Source organism: Canis lupus, chromosome 35 (genome assembly GCF_048164855.1).
Source record: "Canis lupus baileyi chromosome 35, mCanLup2.hap1, whole genome shotgun sequence".
Classification (NCBI taxonomy): Eukaryota; Metazoa; Chordata; class Mammalia; order Carnivora; family Canidae; genus Canis; species Canis lupus.
Window position 1 is genome coordinate 4,895,612 of NC_132872.1, and position 18,729 is coordinate 4,914,340.

Sequence of the window (18,729 nt, forward strand, 5' to 3'; positions counted from 1 at the left end):
GATGAATATTGGGTTGCTTCTAGTTATAAATAAACCCACTATAAAAATTAGTGTATAGGACGTTGCGCAGACATCTGCGTATATGCTTTCATTTGACATCTGCTTATATGCTTTCGTTTTTCTTGGGTAAATACCTAGAAGTGAAATTGATAATTATATGGTATGTGTATGCTTATGCTTAATTTTTTAAGAAACTCCCAACATCTTTCCCAGTAGTTGTGCCATTTTACATCCCCACGAGCAGTGTGTGAGAGTTCTAGTGCTCCAAATCCTGCCCAACACTTGGTACAGTCCCTCTTGGATTTTAGCCATTCTAATAGATGTATGGTGGGATCTTGTCGTGCTTCAAATTTGCTTTTCCCTGATGACTAAGCATCTTTTTAAGTGTTATCTGTATATTTTCCTCCATTTTTGCTGAAATGTCTGTTCAAATATTTTGCATACTTTTATTGCATTGTTTTCTCATTATTGAATTTGGAGTTCTTTATAGATGCTGCATACAAATCCTTTATCAGGAAGGTGATCCGCAAATGATTTCCCCCAGTCTGTGGCTTATCTTTGCATTCATTTAACAATGTCTTTTGAAAGTTCTCATTTTAATGAAGTCTTAATTTATCAATAAATTTTTAAATAATCTGAAAAAGAATCATTTTTACTTTTGGCATTATATCAAAGAAATCTTTGTAACCCGAAATCACAAATATTTTTTTTCCTGTGTACTCTTTTTATAGTTTTAGGTTTTACATTTAGGTCTATGATAAATTTCACATTTTCTGTGTGTTTGGAATAAAATAAAGGTTGGCAAAATTTTTTTTTTAAGATTTTATTTATTCATGAGAGACACAGAGAGGCAGAGACACAGGCAGAGGGAGAAGCAGGCTCCATGCAGGGAGCCTGATGAGGGACTGGATCCCCAGACTCCAGGATCAGGAAGGCGCTCAACCACAGAGTCACCCAGGTGTCCTGGTTGGCAAACTTTTTGTGAAAGGATCAAATAATGAAGATTTTAGACTTTGTAGTTCATCTGATCTCTGTCATAACTACTCAATTCTGTCATGTCATGTAAAAGGAGACTGAGACAGTAAATAAATGAGTATGGCTATGTTTCAATAAATTTTCTTTCTTTCTTTCTTTCTTTCTTTCTTTCTTTCTTTCTTTCTTTCTTTCTTCCTTCCTTCCTTCCTTCTTTCTTTCTTCTAGATTTTATTTTTTTAAGTAATCTCTACATCCAAAGTGGGACTTGAATTTACAACCCTGAGATCAAGAGTCATAGTCTCCACCGACTGAGCCAGCCAGGAGCCCTAAAACTTTATTTGTAAAAACAAGTAATGTGGCCATTACTTGTTTACGGCCCACTGTTCGGAGTTTGCTGACCCCTTCTTCCAACATCACTGAGACTCCCAGGCAACAGAGGCAGCTCCATCCATCCCTATCTGTTGGGTCTGGTCCTGCCTTGGTTAAAGATCCTTAGTGACCTCACCACAGGTAGGTATCTCTCTAAAAAAGGACAATTCTTCTCATGCCCCACCTCTACACTTCTTCATTGCTTTCTGATCGATAACTAGGAGCGTATTCCTGTATGTGCCCAGAGGACCAAGTCAAAAATCTGACTCAGAAGAGCTGTCCACATGCCAAATAAACCATATTGTTAGGTCATTCAACTTCATCCTCTCTGCCTGCTTTGGGTTAACAAAAAAGTTAAGCAGGCTAAGTCAAATTCTGCCCCCAAAGCTGTGTCATATTGGTCAAGTCAGCCCACTTGTCCTTCTCTGCACCCCCATCTGTGTTGTGTTGGGATGGGGGAGATTTCTTCTAATACTTCCAATGTTATTAAGTAGATGAGAATAAGACAATACATCTCTTACCCACCTGGTTCATTCTTTACCAGACAATTCCAAAGCTGCCTTTTCCTTGAATAGTTTCTGAAGACTGCTTTCAGTTTTTTAAAGCACTATACAAATGCAAGGTATTGTTACTATTTTCTCTCTTTAAGTAATTCTAGAAAGCCCAACCCCAGGATTTCACAATCTGTCACTGTCCCTTGGTGCCTCTGCCTGTTGCCAGGGAGAGAGATTATCCCAGCTTGGGGAAGGTCAGCCAGCCCCAGCAAGATTTCTAACACAGCTTGGCTTGCCGTGCCATCCCCAATCGCAGACCCAAAGTCAGCGACACGGAGACTGGACAAGACCACTCCGAGGCCAAGCCGAGTAGTAGCCATGGAGAGGAGCAAAAGCGCTCAGCACCACTCCAGCTCCTCACAGGCCGCTGTGATCACCACCCACGCCTGCAGGACGACTCACGACTCAGCTCTCCAGTCGGCCCGGCCCGGCAGACAGGCGGCAGTCCATCAGAATCCCAAAAGAGGGACCGTCTTTACAAAAAAAAAAAAAAAAAAAAAAGAGGGACTGTCTTTGAGAACAGAGACTTCATCTGCATGGCCCTGGGGGCTCTGCTTTGAACACAGCAGCGATGAAAGAGCAGATCTCCCCGACTACTAGGGGAGCTGGTACACACACAGCACAGACATAAAAATATTTATCACCGTCATCCATAAATGTATGCAAGAGCCTGAGACCCAGAGATACGTCTCATTCCGTGCTTACCTCTTAAATGAACATCTGGATTTAGATGTTAAGAATCAATTTATCAAGTGGCTATAATTAAGAATGATTCCGATTTCACAGAAGGGTGAATAATTTGAGAAGGAATTTCTCATCATTGTCCTGATCCTCATAACAAGTCATCAAGGAGGGGTAAGGGGGCATTTGCCATTCTTGCTAGCTGGGGACTGCAGTTCAGAGAGGTGAAGTGACTCTTGAGACGGAACACAGCGAGGAATTAGTCAAGCTGGTGTAGGACCTCCAGATCTTCTGACTCCAAGCTTAGAGCTCTTCCCTAGATGAACTGGCTCAGCCTAACAATAGGGAGACAGCTGTTAGGGCCAGATTGGGGTGGTGGTGAGGGGGTTCCCTCCCAACCCCTAGCTCTCCTCTTCTTACCTCGAAACATTGCCCCTGGCTTACAAAACAAACACATTAGGGAGGAAGCAGCATACTTTCTTTATAAAAGGATTTGCCATAGAGAGCTTTGAATAGTACTCTCCCGGAGGGTATCTAAAAAAAGGTTCAAATTACAAAAGTGGTTCGTAAACACAGTTTGGAGAGATATCATTATATCATATAAGGTTCAGATACATAGTTACATGTACCGATAGCCATGGGGTAATTTAAGTCGAAATGGGACTCTGAAGAGTATGGGAGTGCTTGTCTCTGATGCTTTCTCTCTTATACTCAATAAAGGGTGTGTGTGTGTGTGTCTGTGTGTGTGTGCATGTGTGTGTGCTCATAGAGTGGGGTGTATACACAGTGGGGAAAAGCCTGGCTTTAACTACCAAGGCTGAACTTCGGTGATGCTGCCTTCAAACAAGGTAGCCTTTGACTTTTCTAATGAAAAATTAATAGGCACTTACTTGCTGCTGCCTTTAATTACATTTGCTAGAGACAAGTGTCTGCCAACTGGCATGGCTCTGGCCGTCTTCTTTGCTGGATCTACTCTCAGCCAAGCCCATTGGTTTAGGAGAAGAAAGGGTGCCATTTTGGCTGAGCACTTGAAAAGGCTGAAACATCAAATGGGTGAAGAGTATATCACTTTTTTTTTTTTTTTTTTGCTAGTGGGTCTCCATCCATTAGCATTCACCTGTCAGAGAAATTGAGCCAAAAACACCTTGGTAGAGCATGGACCAGAATTCTAAACCTGTGGCCTGAGGACCTCGAAAGACCTGAGGAAATCTTGAAAGAGAGGCCACTAAGCCCTGTCTGTAGGCATAATAAACATGCTCCCCCTACAGATACAGAACCACTGTCCTACCGGGTAGACGCTATTGGGATTAATAAAGTATGAATTTGTTTAAATCAATCGCTAAACCTAAATAGACTTTTAACATAATGTATTTTCTTTTTTAAATTCTTTAAAAATTTATTTATGATAGTCATATACACACACAGAGAGAGAGGCAGAGACACAGGCAGAGGGAGAAGCAGGCTCCATGCACTGGGAGCCCGACGTGGGATTCGATCCCGGGTCTCCAGGATCGCGCCCTGGGGCAAAGGCAGGCGCTAAACCGCTGTGCCATCCAGGGATCCCCATAATGTATTTTCTTAACTAAAATCGGGGTCCTTGAAATTTTAAGTAGGCTTTCACAAGAGGAAAAGGGACCTTCCTACAGGAAAAAAAAAACTAGGAGCTTAACACTAGGATATTCTTTCTATAACTGTGAAGCAGGGATACCGAAGGCATGGTCTTTCTGGGCCTCATCTTTTTCCCCATTTTTTAACTGCTTTATTGCAATATAATTTGCATTCCATGAAGTTCATCCGTTGAGAATGTGTGATTCAATGATTTTTCGTGTCTTTGCAGAGTTGTGGAACCAAAGCCAGAACATTAGGACCGCTTTCCCCACCCTGTTGTACATATTAGCCGTAGTCTCCGCCTCTCCCTCGACCCCCCAGCTCCAGGTGATCACTGATCCTTTTTCCCATCTCTGTAGATCTGCTTCTTTGGGACATTTCCTATAAATAGGATCATAGAATGGGTGGCCTTTTGTGACTAGAGGAATGTTTTATTTATTTATATATTTTTAAAATATTTTATTTATTTACTTGACACAGAGAGAGAGCCAGAGAGCACAAACAAGGGGCATAGTGGAGAGAGAGGGAGAAGCAGGCTCCCCACCACCGAGCAGGGACCCGGATGCAGGGCTGGATGTAAGGCTGGATGTAGGGCTGGATGTAGGGCTGGATGTAGGGCTCAATCCCAGGGTCCTGGGACGCTTAACCCACTGAGCCACCAGGCACCCCAGAGGAATGTTTTAAATCCTGGGAACTCCATCCTGTCTTTGAATACCCAATTTCTATGCATATCTAAGGCCCTTCTCATCTCTCCCAAAAGCCTTCTTGCTCCCCCAACCTCTAGGACTGTTTTTCTCCTATTAGGTCACAGCCTCTAGCTTGGAGTGTTCAAGAAGCACCCGGCATAAGCCGTGCGCGACATGCTCTCTGCTGACGTGGCACCGCTGTGCTGCATTTTCTGTGATTCCCTCACCTCTGACTTCTCGAGGGTGCCACCGGCTGGCACACTTCTTGAGCTGTCCCCACTCCACTGTGCCCAGCACAGTTTTCTGCTTGAAATGGATAATCAGTTTATGTGTATTGAAAGAATAAGTGACTCACGGGGATGTTTCCCGACTTCTAGGATAAAGCTCAAGAAAGCAAGCAAAGCAAGAACAGGAACCGAGATAAAGCATGGACTGTGGGCATCAGAGTCCGAGGGGTCGGCAGCTGCAGATCAGGTGTGATCTTGCGGGGACTGGAAGCATTAAGCGCCCCGGGCAGCAAAGGGTCTCTCCCTCACCTCCAGCAGCAACTGAAAGAACAGATTAGTCACTCCTTCAGCTGAAGGCATTAACCGCCTCCATTAAAATGCAAATGTCAACACCTGGGAGAGTGGCAGATCGAGCTATTATCAGCCATTTCCACCTCAGCTACAATCTGAGCTCTTTGAATATTTCCTGTTCCCCGAGGCCCAGAGGTTTGGAAGAGTGTAGGTCTGGAAAAATCTAGGGCCTGGTTCCCTATGGCCAATGGCAAGCTTCTTACTACCTCTGATCTCCAAGCCAAGGAAGCCAGAGGTCAAGAGTGAGAGGGGCAGAGGGCCTTGGTTCTTCCAAACTCGTGGTGGGGGTTGGGCTAACGTGGAGAATTGGCTCCCAGGGACCACCGGGGCCTCAGCCACCCATGCCCAGTGGCTAAGACACTGCGCGCCAAGCCTCCGAGGCTAACCTACCCTCATGACACTCAGTTGTCCCTCCTGTTAGCGACTCTCGGATTTGGGGATAACAATGAGGTAACTCTTTATGGGGAAAGGTAAATCATCTAGTTTGAAGGGTGGGGCTTCCTCACAAAATGCAAATATCCAGGGGAGAGTGACACACTTTTGGGAATGGGGTGATCTTGAAGAATCTTTCACCCAAGAGACGTCCCCGACGGGTTTTAGAGTTCCTTAATTCCTTGTGAAGACCTCATTACAGGGCAGGGCAAAGTTTCATTTTTGACCCTCAAATCCTAACTGGCTTTTATTTCCGCCCTTTCCTTCCCGATCCCAGGAACCCATGCCCTTTTCTGGTTCCATTTGCCTTGGGAAATGCTCAGTGGTCCTAGGCATTCTCTCTCTCTCTCTTTTTTTTTTAATTTATTATTTATGATAGAGAGAGAGAGGCAGAGACACAGGCAGAGGGAGAAGCAGGCTCCATGCACCGGGAGCCCGACGTGGGATTCGATCCCGGGTCTCCAGGATCGCACCCTGGGCCAAAGGCAGGCGCCAAACCGCTGCGCCACCCAGGGATCCCTAGGCATTCTCTCCTTCCTCTCCCTCACTTATCTCCATCCTCAACAGCAAGCATCCATTCTCTTAGTGCCCCAGCCTTGGGTGGATATTAGTGGGGGAAGCCTGCTGTTGAAACTCATTCACACTGACTTGATAACGTCTCACAGCCCTGGCATGAATCCTTTCATCTCCAAGGGGCGTCTGCATTCATTTTTTCAACCCCTTTATTGAGATATAATTTACATACCATAAGGCTCACCTGGTGAGTTAAACTGTACAATTCAATGGTTTTTAGTATATTTTTTGAGTTGTGCAATCATTACCATAATCTAACTTTAGAACATCTTCCTAACCTCCCTAAAGAAATCCTGGGCCCATTAGTCATCGCTCCCCATCCCCATCCCCAGGTAACCACTAATCTACTTTCTGTCTCTACATTTGTTGCATTCATTTTTAGGGAATGACTGTCATCCCAAAGCATGACTGGTGGAATTTTAAGCAGTGTGAGGGAAGGTATTTTTAGGTAGGGGACTAGTACCGATGCCCACTTCTACCAATTTTTCTAAATATTCTAAAATATTAATATTCTGATTTCCAAAATAGAGATATTCTTCCAAAAAGAGGGAAGAACAAAATCCTAAAGCATGACTGAGGCACAAGGGGGAAGAGGACTGGAGGGAGGAGGGCGAGTCTGCAGATCTCCCAAAGGACCCGCAGGGCTCTGGGGTGTGTCGTCACCTCAACGTCTGCAAACCAAGCACTCATTTCAGAAAGAGGCCTGACCTGGCGTTGGGGCAGCCCCTCGCCGATGACAACAGCCAGGTGCACACCCTGGACTTGGTCTTCAAAACCTCTGCCTTTCGTTCCTTTCCTAGTTTTCTTCTGATCTTGAGGACTCCTCCTCTTCACAGGGGTTGACCCCTGGGTTCAGCCTTCCACGGGTGTCTGCCAACCAATGGCATCATTCTCACTGCACCACTTTTTGGGCTCAGTGTCCATGCGCTCTGCAGTAGCTGCCTTACTGGTCCCCTGAGCTCTTGGATCTTGTTTTCTCAGTCGAGCTATATCACTGCCAGAGTTTGCCTCCCAAAACATAAGGGACCAGAACACTCCTGTCCCCAAATTCAGGAGCTTTTAAAACTGAAGCCCACCCTCCCTCTGGTGTTCCAGAGTCCAGTCCACCTCTCCATCTTCATCTACTGCTGCCAGTTGCAATAGGCACCCCCGCCCCCAGCAGCAGACTCCACTCTGCTCACTATTCCTCCGACGTACCATTTGTTTATCAACAAACAGTTATGGGGCACCTCCTATGTGCCAGACACCGGGGTAAGCAGAGGGCACAGGCATGAGTAAGATACCAACTCTGCCCACAAGGAGTTCAGCTGACAGGAGAGAGTTCTGACAATAAGTGAAGATAATACAATGTGACAAGTGCTTTAATAGAGATAAAAGCAAGGTGTGCTGGGAGCTGAGGAGGAGGGAATGGCTCACAGCCTGGGTGAGGAGGAGAGAGGGTTTCACAGAGGTGCCACCAAGGTGATTTGTGCAGAGGAGGAAAGGTGATCTCTACAGAGGCTTAAGGGGCACCTCAGGGTGGCTGGATGACAAGGGGACGTGGTAGGCAGTGAAAGCAGGCAGGAAGGAAGGGACTATGTTGTGGACACTTTTCAGTTTTGGGGTGTGACCTGCGTGATCAAAGTGGGGGACAAAGAGGAAGCCGCACTGAAAGCAAGGAGGACGGAGGGAGGAGAGAGCTGGAGATGGTCCAGGCAAGGAGCAGGGAGGATGAGAATGTGGAAGAAGACAGATGTGAAAAGCGGAAGGTGTGGCAGCAGGACTCTGAGGCAGGGGTCGAAGATAGGAAATCTAAGAAATACTTTAAGGGAAAAAAAGTGTTTCTCGTTTGACCCAGCGATTCTCCTTGTAGGACTTTCTCCTAAGGATATAAAGATGTGTGTGAAGATTTATCTGCAAAAATGCTCATTGTTTATAACAGTGAAAGAGTGGAAACTTTTTATAAACTGCTATGACAATGAAAGATGTCCAACAGTAGGGGATTGGTTAAATAAATTATGCCATATTCACGCAATGGAATTCTGTTTAGACAATAAAATGAATATTGTAGGTGAATGCTTACGATATGAAAAAACACAATACTTAGCTAAGTAGAAGAATGCAGACTCTGAAACTATTTGTACAGTAAAATCTCTATTTTTTGTTAAAAGAAAGTCAGATGTTAATGGTTCTTTCTAGGTGGTATGATTATGACTGTGTTTGCTTTTGTCTTTTCTTCTTCTTTTTTTGGTTAGTTTTTCTACATTTAACCATAAATAGCTTTTTTGGGGGGCACCTGGGTGGCTCAGTCAGCTAAGCATCCGCCTTTGGCTCAGGGTCCTGGGATGGAGCCCCACATCCCAGGACCCTGAGATCCCCTGCTCAGTGGGGAGTCTGCTTCTCCCTCAGCCCCTCCCCACTGCTCGTGCTGGCTCTCTGTCTCTCTTTTTTTTTTTCTCTGTCTCTTTCAAATAAAATCTTTAAAAAAGGGAATAATTTTGGTAAGATGATGGTTATTTTAAACATTCGAATAAAATGAAAAGGAATGAACTAGGGAGGGCTTCAGGGAATAAGAGGATCAAGGATGGAACCCAATCACCCTGACACTGCTGGCCATCTGGGCCTGTCCATGCACTTGCCTGTTGGGGTGTCCCTCTTGGACCATATATGCTGCAGGCCGTGTGGTAGGTACCAGAAGCAGGCTGAACTTAGGTTCCATCCTGCTACAGACTATGGGCCTTGATTCTCGAAGTCTCACTTTTTCATCTTTGTAGTGGGGAGAATAATATCTTCCTCAAAATGTTTATATGACAATAGAACGTCTACAGATACATAGTGGTTGCTTACTAAAGACTACATATCAGTCCTTTCCTCCTTTCTTCTTATTCATCCTTCTCTGCTAGTCCCACATTCGACCTCCAAAGTTTTTATTTTTTCTTTCTTTTTTTTCCCTTCACCACCATGGGAAATAATGGCTTCTCTCTGAACTCCCCCAAAATGACCCGAATCGTGGCTCTCCTCCCCCTCGGTGATGGTAACCAAGGTGGGCTCATCTTTTGTCCCTGCAGCACCCAGCCCAGTGCTTTGCACCTAACAGGTGTTCTTTGAAGGTTGTTAACTAAGTTCTTGGTGCTTTTTATGACTTAGCTAATCACGGATTGATTATTCAAAGGCTGAATCACTCCAAGGTTATCTTATTCCTATCTCTTGGGTTTTTCTTCCCAATTTGTAACTCTGGCGAGGCTTATCTTGCAATCTGCAAGGAGATGACCAGCAGAGAGAAAGGGAAGCTGACTCACAGTCCGGGCTCCTTGTCAGAAAGTCTGCAGAGAGAGCTGATGGAAGAAGAGTAAAGGGAAGGTTGTTTCTCTCTGGTAGAGATGGGGTCCCCTACCCCTCCCACTGGTTACACTGCCAGAACTTGCAGTAGGACAGCTCAGGGGCCAGGAGAATTGGGTGGGTACATCGGTCCACAGATCAAGGTCCTCATCGCCCTGCAGTCAAGTCCTTTTCTCCACTCCTTCCTCTCTGGGGCTGGTGCTGTGCAGGAATAGCTATTCATTCCCTGTCCAGTGGGGACCCCACTTTGCTCTGGGCTAACGGCTTGCTAGGTCCACAGGAGGCAGTTTGGTGCTGATGAAAGATCTAAGGGTTGCAAGTTAGGGAACTCGTGTCACTATGGCAAGCCGATCATGCTCTCCAAGTCTCAGTTTTGGATCTATAAGTTGGGAATAGTCACATGCGCCCTGTTTGCTCTCTGTCATATCCCAGGGCTATTGAAGGAGGCCAAATGAGATTTTTAGAGAGAGAGAAAGAAGAAGAAAGGAAAGGAAAGAAAGGGAAAGAAAAGAAGGAAGGAAGGAAGGAAGGAAGGAAGGAAGGAAGGAAGGAAGGGAAGGGAAGGGGGAAGGAAGGAAGGAGAGGGAAGGAGGGAAGGAAGGAAGGAGAGAGGGAGGGAAGGAAGGAAAGGGAAGGAGGGAAGGAAGGAAGGAGAGAGGGAAGGAGGGAAGGAAGGAAGGAAGGAAGGGAAGGGAAGGGGGAAGGAAGGAAGGAGAGGGAAGGAGGGAAGGAAGGAAGGAGAGAAGGAGGGAAGGAAGGAAGGACAGAGGGAGGGAAGGAAGGAAGGAGAGAGGGAAGGGGGGAAGGAAGGAAAGGGAAGGAGGGAAGGAAGGAAGGAGAGAGGGAAGGAGAGAGGGAAGGAGGGAAGAAAGGAAGAAAGAAGACCAAAAAGAAAAAGTGTGAGCATCCAAAGAGCTCTTCCGCGGCGCGGTGCTCCCCGGGCTCCCCCTGGGTACCCACCGCCCGCCCCGCCCCGCCCCGCCCCGCCCCGCCGGCCTCGGCCTCGGCCTCACCCACTGCATCTCCATCCTCTCCGTCCCTGGCTGCCCGCGTGCCCGAGGTCCTCCGTGTCTCCGGGCGCCCCGTCCGTTGGCGGGCCTGGCCCTCCGGGCCTCGGGGGCCGCCGGTCTCCCGCTCCCTGCGGCAGCGGCTGCCCGGGGGCCCGGCCCGGTGCGCCCTCCTTCGGCACGGCCGCCCGGCCGGAGGATCGCCCAATAAGAGCGCGGGGCTCCAGTCTGACAGCTCGGGAAGCGGCCAATCGAGCCGGGCCAGGAAGGGGGGGCGCGGCGCGGGGGCTGAAGTTGGGCTGAGGGGGGAGGGGAGTCAAGGGGGATGCAAAAGAGGGGAGCTTGGACTGGGGGCGCCGGGACCCAAGCAGGGGGGCGGGGGAGGCCCGGGGACGGGCGCGCCCCTCCCCCTCCCCCCCTCCCCCCCTCCCCCCGCCCCCGCTCCCCGCTCCCCGCCGCGGGTCGGGGCTCAGGACGAGGCTGCAGGCGCCCGGGAGGGAGGGGGCGCGGCGAGCCCTCTAGGTGAGGAAGGGGCGCTGGGGACCCCGCGCGGGGCGCGGCCTGGGGATGCCGGCGGGCGCAGGGGCGGGCGGCGGGGGGCGCGGAGGGAGGAGCGTGCGTGGCGCGCCCCGAGCCGGGCTCCCGCGGGCCTCCCCGGAGCGCCCCCGGGCCGCGGCGGCTCCGAGCGCTGGGCCTCGCCCTCCGGATGCCGCGCTCCCCGGGAGGCGCCCGCCTGCGGAGGCCCCGCGGCCCGCTCTCCGCCCAGACCCCTGCGCCCGCCGCGGAGGCCGGCAGCCGGCGGCGGGGAGGGGCTGCGGGGTCGGCGCTCCGGGCCGGCGGGTCCCGCTGCTCGGCGGGGCTCGGCGGGGCTCCGCGCGGCGGGGGGCGGGGGCGAGAGGGGAAGGGCCGCGCCGCAGGAGCCGGCCTCGCCCCCGCCCCGCCCCGCCCCGCCCCGCCCCCGCCCCGCCCCCGCCCCCGCCCCCGCCCCGCGCGCGGCCGCCCGAGAGCTCGGCTGGGCTCGGCGCGGGGCCCGGCTCGCAGTCCCGCCGCGGGAGGTGGGGGTGCGGGCGGCGGCGCCCCCGGGCTCCAGGACCCACCCCCCGGGGCCCCGAGCGTCGCTCCGCCCGCCGCCCCCTCCCCCGTCCTCCCCGCCCCCCCATCCCACCTCCCCACCCCTCGTAAGGACATAATGCTGCCTGGCGCCCGCACCTCCCAGTCGCTCCGGGTCCGCCGCGAGCCAGGGGCGCCCGCCGGGTCTGCGCGCCGGGACCCCCGCGCCTTCGCCTTCGCCTTGGCCGCCGCCGCCTTGGCCGCCTCGGCCGCCTCGCCGCCGGGCCCCGCTTAGCGGCCTCCGCGCCCGGCCCCGGCCCCGGCCCCGGCCCCGCCGGCCGCAAGGACGCCGCTCCGTCCCGCCTCGCCCGCAACTCCGGTCCTCGCCGAGCTCCGCGCGCGCCGCCAGTCCGGGCGCCCCCTGCGCGCCGCCGCCGCCGCCGCCGCCCCAGCCCCAGCCCGGGCCCGGGCCCGACTCCGACTCCGACTCCGACTCCACCTCCCGGGGCTCCGCACGGCCGCCGCTTCCCACCGCGGGGCTGTGCCTGCCCGCGCCGGCCCGCCCGCCGCTGCCCTCCGCCTCGCCGCTCAGCACGGGGCTGCCGAGATGCCCCGCCGCTGCGCAGGGCCCCGGGCCGCCCCCGACGTGTGACCCCAGCCTGGTGCCCCTGCTCGGCCGCCCGCCGTCCCCCGGGAGACCCCCGGCGCGGCCCGCGGGGGCGGAGGAAGACGACGACGACCAGGTCGCGGGGGGCATGTCCGGGCCCCGCAGCGCGAGCCCCCCGGGCTGCGCGGCGACCCGGGGGGGCCCGGAGCACCGCGCGGCGTGGGGGGAGGCGGAGGCCCGCGCCAACGGCCACCCGCACGCCGCCGGGGGCGCGACCCGCGGCTGCAGCAAGAAGCCCGGGGGGGCGGTGACCCCGCAGCTGCAGCAGCAGCAGCACGAGCAGCAGCACGAGCAGCAGCAGCACGAGCAGCAGCAGCATGTGCAGCAGCAGCAGCAGCGCCTGGCCAAGCGCTGGCGCGGCGACGACGACCCCCCGCTGGGCGGCGACGACCCCCTGGCCGGGGGCTTCGGCTTCAGCTTCCGCTCCAGGTCGGCCTGGCAGGAGCGCGGCGGCGACGACTGCGGGCGCGGCAGCCGGCGGCGGCGGCGGGGCGCGGCGGGCGGGGGCAGCTCCCGGGCGCCCCCTGCGGGCGGCGGCGGCGGCCCGGCGGCGGCGGGCGGGGCGGAGGTGCGCCCCCGCTCGGTGGAGCTGGGCCTGGACGAGCGGCGGGGCCGGGGCCGCGCCGAGCCCGAGCCCGAGGCCGAGGCCGGCGCCCCCGGGGGCGACCGCGGGGCGCGGGACGGCGACGGCCCCGCAGGGCCGGGCGCCTGCTGCCGCGCGCTGCTGCAGATCTTCCGCTCCAAGAAGTTCCCGTCGGACAAGCTGGAGCGGCTGTACCAGCGCTACTTCTTCCGCCTGAACCAGAGCAGCCTCACCATGCTCATGGCCGTGCTGGTGCTCGTGTGCCTCGTGATGCTGGCCTTCCACGCGGCGCGGCCCCCGCTGCGGCTGCCCCACCTGGCCGTGCTGGCGGCCGCGGTCGGGGTCATCCTGGTCATGGCCGTGCTCTGCAACCGCGCCGCCTTCCACCAGGACCACATGGGCCTGGCCTGCTACGCGCTCATCGCCGTGGTGCTGGCGGTGCAGGTGGTGGGCCTGCTGCTGCCCCAGCCGCGCAGCGCCTCCGAGGGCATCTGGTGGACCGTGTTCTTCATCTACACCATCTACACGCTGCTGCCCGTGCGCATGCGGGCCGCCGTCCTCAGCGGAGTGCTCCTGTCGGCCCTGCACCTGGCCATCGCCCTGCGCGCCAACGCCCAGGACCGGTTCCTGCTCAAGCAGGTAGGAGCCCACCTGGCCGCGGGGACTGTGCCTTGCGGGGCGGGCCGGGGGCAGGCCCCGAAGAGAAGCAACTGCATCGCCCCCTAAAGTGGGGGCAAAGGGCCCGAGAGCCGGGGCTGTGCCGGTGTGCGGTGTCTAAAGAGCTTCTCAGCCCCCCTGCGTGTTCATTTACAAGAAGATGCCTTGGCTTGGCTGGGGGTGGGGGGTGGGGGGTGAGACACACGCGCGCGCGCACACACAGCGCTGTTGCCTGGATGTGAGTGAGGAACCAGAGCTGGAGGAGAAAATCCCCGAGGGGGGTCTCCCTTCCCTGCCCCTGTCTCTAGAGGCGCCTCACAAGAGTGGCAGGACCCTGCTGTAGCCTCTCCCTCCTGTTCGTCAGGGATTCTTGCATAGAAGCTTGGGGCCCAGACTCCCTTGCCCAGTCTCGAGGAGGAGAAGTGATAAACCCTGCCAGCTGTCCTGACGTGGGGACTTGGGAGCTGGAGACGCCCCTGAACTTGAGGGAGGACCGACAAGTTTGTGTTGTTTACAAAAGTGCCCTAAGCCAGAGAGCGGCCCTCGTAGTAAAGGCGAGGAGGGGCCTCTGAGATGCCAGCGGTGGCAGTGGTTCCCCCCTGGCCTGGGCAGAAAGCTGGGGTCGGTGGTGTGGGCCGCGTGACCCCTCCCCTGGGGTGTTCCCGGCCAGTTGCTCGCGGTGGTGGCTGTTTGTTCCTGCGGAGACCGGTGTCCTGAGCTCGGATGGGTGGGCTCTGGAGGAAATCAAACCTCTGCCTGGCTAACCGGCCGCTCCACTGGAGGCTTCTAGAGGGCCAGGGGCGTGCTTGCTCTCCTGACCTCCGCTGAGACCCGCCCCTCTGAGACACGCACAGGGGCCTGGTCTGGAGCTCCATGGGCTTCACCCATTGACCCCCGCTAAGCCCGCCTGTTTTCACACAGCGCAGCCGCGAGAGTCATCAAGCGAGCCCTCGAGGGGGGCTAGTCTCTCAACCGGGGACCATGTTGCGCCCCACACCTCTTCCGGGTGCCTGCGTCCTCTGATAGAACCTGTGACCCTATTCCATTGGCTTTGCCTTCCTCCTTCTCCCTGCTTCCAATGCCGTGTCTCAGACTTTGATCCCGTTGAGTGCTGCCCCTCTTTTGAGGGGTTTTCCTGTGCCACACTGCAGCTTCCTGGGTGTGGGACCCGTCACCCCACAGGGAATAGCACTAGTATGGGCTCCGGGGAGCTGGGCTCTAGGCTGCACCTCCAAGTGCCCTGTGACTGGGACGAAGAGGGTCTGCAGCCTCTCTGGGCCCCCGGGGTTCTTTTCTGGAGGCCGAGAGAATTGGGTGCGCCCCTTCCAGTCCCAACCTCTGCCAAGCCTCACCTCCCACCAGGAGCCCCTCCTTCCTTCCATTCCAGCCCCGCTGGCCTCTCCCTCTTCTGCGGGGTTAACAATAGAGTCAGAGCCACAGAGCAGAGCGCTGACTTATCTTCCAGGGCCCACTGCTTTCGCTCCCCGTCCAGTGTCAGCTCCTTGGATGCAGGATTCCTGACGTGTTTCCTTTGCAGGATTCCTGTGTTTTCTCTCCTCCACCCTCTCTCCCTTGTCTAGCACATTTTAGGGTACTTAGTAGGGATTTAATAACTGCTTGCCAACTTGGTTGTGCTCCAGGGAGTTGAGGAGGTGGGGCTGTTGAAGCTTAAAGTTTTTCTGATGCGGGATCAGAAGGAAAAAAAACAAAATCTTGAGCGACCAGCTTTGAACTTGAGAGAGAAACCCACTGAGAGGTGGTGGTGATATCAGAAAAAGTTACCTGCTATTGTTCGTGCTCCTAAAGGCTTTGTGACCCGAGGACCCAGGCTATCACACGGATGTCCTATCTTTGGGTGTTGCTCCTGGCTTGGGTAGGAGGCAGGTTGCTTGGATGGGTGTAGCCTTTCTGCAGAGGGAAGGGCATGGCATTCACACGGAGAAGCAGAGGTTTCCAGGGTCATTCAGAAGTATTTTTTTTCTGAACCAGCCACCGGCCATCCCAGATGTATGGTTTCAAGAGACTGGAGTCAGCTCCCAAGAAAGGAGTTCTGGTCCTGAGGTGCCCCCACCCCAGCTTAGCACGAAAATGCCCTGGCGGCTGCGGAGTGACTGTCCCACAGACTCCCCTTCTGTCTCCCACAAATCTTTCTCCCTTCTCTCCCCCACCTTCACCACCTCTCATCCCGCGCTGTTTTTACCCAGTGTGGTCTTTAGACTTGGCTGTAGGCTTTGGGGTGGATTTACACCTAACTTCTCACGTTCTGCTCTGTTGTTGACAGCAGAGCCCGTTAGGAATGGTCCAGGACTAGGGAAGGCAAACGTTCTATTTGGCTTCAGAGAAGACTGTATTTTGAGGCGTTTGTGTTTGATTTACCTTTTTGATTGTGTCTGATATAAAAATGTATGTTTCTTGACCAAACCCGGATGGATGGTAGGGAACTGTTAGTGGGACAGCCCAGCATGCAGCTCTGCCTCCGATTAGCCCAGAGCAGCAGGTGTTTGAGGGTGGCTTGCATTAGATGCCTTGTTCTTTTCTTTCATAAAGACACATGTTCGGGGAAACGGGGTGACATGGTTTCTAACATCGGGGCTTTAGAAATATCCCTCGTCCCCTGTGCCTTGGACACATAATGGGCCCTGGGTAAACTGTTGGCATTTCTTCACTTCTCCTCCCGCAAGGCTGGCCCCCTTGCTCCCACAGCCCAGGTCCCCAGCATCATTATCTGACCTGGGTATTTTATTCTTTTCCGCCCCCTTTTATGGCTGGGGCTCTGTCCTCCGCTCCAATGAAGAGGAGAAATATTTGGTTTCTGAACTGGTGACTCCTGATGGTTTTTGCTCAAGAGATGACCAAAAGGTAGCCCTCTTTGGGGGGGGGGTGTTTCTCCCCTTCCTGTATCTATTGCTCTAACTCTCCCCCCCAGTCTCCGTCCCCCTCCCCCTCTGCTTTCTCTCTTACTTCCTTTCTTCTCCCACCCCTTCTAGTCCTCTCTGGAACTTGCCCTCTCCTCTCCTCTCCTCTCCTCTCCTCTCCTCTCCTCTCCTCTCCTCTCCTCTCCTCTCCTCTCCTCTCCTCTCCTCTCCTCTCCTCTCCTCTCCTCTCCTCTCCTCTCCTCTCCTCTCCTCTCCTCTCCTCTCCTCTCCTCTCCTCTCCTCTCCTCTCCTCTCCTCTCCTCTCCTCTCCTCTCCTCTCCTCTCCTCTCCTCTCCTCTCCTCTCCTCTCCTCTCCTCTCCTCTCCTCTCCTCTCCTCTCCTCTCCTCTCCTCTCCTCTCCTCTCCTCTCCTCTCCTCTCCTCTCCTCTCCTCTCCTCTCCTCTCCTCTCCTCTCCTCTCCTCTCCTCTCTCTCTCCTCTCCTCTCCTCTCCTCTCCTCTCCTCTCCCTGCTGGTTTCTGCTTCCCATCTCTTACTCTCTACTTGCAGCCTTGCAGCGTGTCCTGTGCTCTTCTCTCACCGTTGTCTCCTCTGTGGGGTACAGTAGGAGCGTCACAGGGTTGTTTTTTTCCTCCTCCTTTGCCTGTTAGAAGTCCCTCTGCTACACCCATACCATAAATAACACTCGAGCATCTGCCAAACACATTCCTCACTTGTGTTAATAGGCTGCAATGATGCCGGAGCCTGTTGCCATGGCAACCTCATTTTTGTTTGATTGTATCCCACTCTGCTACATAAAGCCTCTGCACGCACTCACACACAAACAAGCACGCTCACACAACCATTACATATGCTTCGCTATTAAAGATTATTTTGGAGAGAATATCTTTGGGCCCTGTGGGGGCAGGTGGTCATCTGCCCGAGGAGATGAGCGTCTCCCCTGTCCGGCGTTCCTCCAGGAGGTGATAATGGATGGAAGAGCTCTTTGAAAAGTAGAGTCTTGTTCAAATGCGGGGTATTATTATTCTGCAGCCACACTAGGCCTGCCTCACGTGGTTTCAGAGGAGAAGATTCTGACCCCGTGTGGGTCCCTGTGAGCTTGGGAGAGCTGTGAGGAGCTGCCCTCGTGGTGTGGGATGACCCGTCCTCGTCCCCTGCCCATCTCCTCCTCCTTCCCCTCTTCCCTGTCACCCTTTTGGAGAAACTCCGTGATTTCCTGCATTTCTTCTTTTGTGCCTGTTTGAACCTGTAACTGTCACCAGTTGTTGCAGAGATCAGAAAGGCACAGGCGCTGTGTGTGTGGGTGATGTTCTGTGACTGTGAGCACATGTGAGTGTCTGTAGCTAGGAGGCTAGGGACGGGGGGGGGGTGGGGATGCGGTGTATGTGCGGTGTGTCTGTCTGGGTGCACACACATGTGTCTCCGTGTGTGTGTGTTGTGTGTCTGTTGCGTGGGCTGACCCTGGCAGTGGAGGTGGGCCTGGGGAAGCCTTTGTGTTGACTTTGAAAGGAGATCAGTGCGGCCCTGTGCTGTTTGTTCTTGGCTGGTGGCTGGCTTCCCGTGGCCTTTTACCTTTCTGATTCTGGGCCTTGACTGCCCTTCTGACCTTGACCTCTGGTTCCTTGGGGAGGTGCCCTGGATGCACGTCCCCTACTTTCCACACTGGAGCTGGAGGCTAGACTTGACTGGTCAGCTCCCCTGAAATATGGGGCTCCTCGCCTTCCCTTTCTAAAGCTCCTCCTGCTGCCCACTCACTCAGCTGCCCAGTGAGCCCCATTGAAGAGCTGCCTCCTTGCCCTGCAGCCGAGAGGCCTGCATGGTGGGTCACTGTGGCTGCCCCAGGTGCTCTGCTGACAGCCACTCCCTCCTGGCCCGCTGGGGTGCTGTGGAGGAGGACACACTTCCACTGCAATGGCTGGGAGTTGCCTGCCACGAATTGCTTCCCCCATCACCCGCATTCCTGGACGGGAGAAGTCTGGCCCCAGTGAACTCCAGCAGCAGCAGCAGCAGTCTGGGGTGGGGGCTTGGCTCTGAGTTTGGATCCCAGGAGGGTCTGCTTGTCTTACCTCAAAGCTAACTGTTTTTGCCAATTCTGTTTGCTGATTGTTTTCAATTAT

At 54.3% G+C, this 18,729-nt stretch overlaps 1 protein-coding gene and 1 long non-coding RNA gene across 11 annotated transcripts in view; one reads left to right on the plus strand and one right to left on the minus strand.

Moving 5' to 3' along the window:
- Positions 1–807: 807 nt before the first annotated feature.
- On the minus strand, positions 808–11,135 carry LOC140625185 (uncharacterized). Of its 2 annotated transcripts, XR_012024559.1 has the most exons (4): positions 10,792–11,135; positions 3,470–3,616; positions 3,000–3,113; positions 808–2,914 (listed from the first exon to the last, which is right to left on the minus strand). It is a non-coding gene; the product is annotated as an uncharacterized lncRNA (long non-coding RNA). The 2 variants fall into 2 exon arrangements; XR_012024558.1 differs by lacking the exon at positions 3,000–3,113 and having other exon boundaries at positions 10,792–11,114.
- A 1,308-nt stretch (positions 11,136–12,443) lies between these two features.
- The window catches only part of ADCY5 (adenylate cyclase 5), a 147,095-nt gene continuing 140,809 nt past the window's right edge, over positions 12,444–18,729 (plus strand). For 2 of the 9 annotated variants that reach the window (XR_012024560.1, XM_072812493.1), the window contains exon 1: positions 12,444–13,720. Coding sequence is in view for 6 of the 9 variants with exons in the window: in XM_072812493.1 (XP_072668594.1) it covers positions 12,587–13,720 (1,134 nt within the window). In the remaining 3 variants the exon portion in view is untranslated. The remainder of the gene's footprint in view (positions 13,721–18,729) is intronic. The other 7 variants (XR_012024561.1, XM_072812495.1, XM_072812491.1 and 4 more) reach the window with 4 other exon arrangements.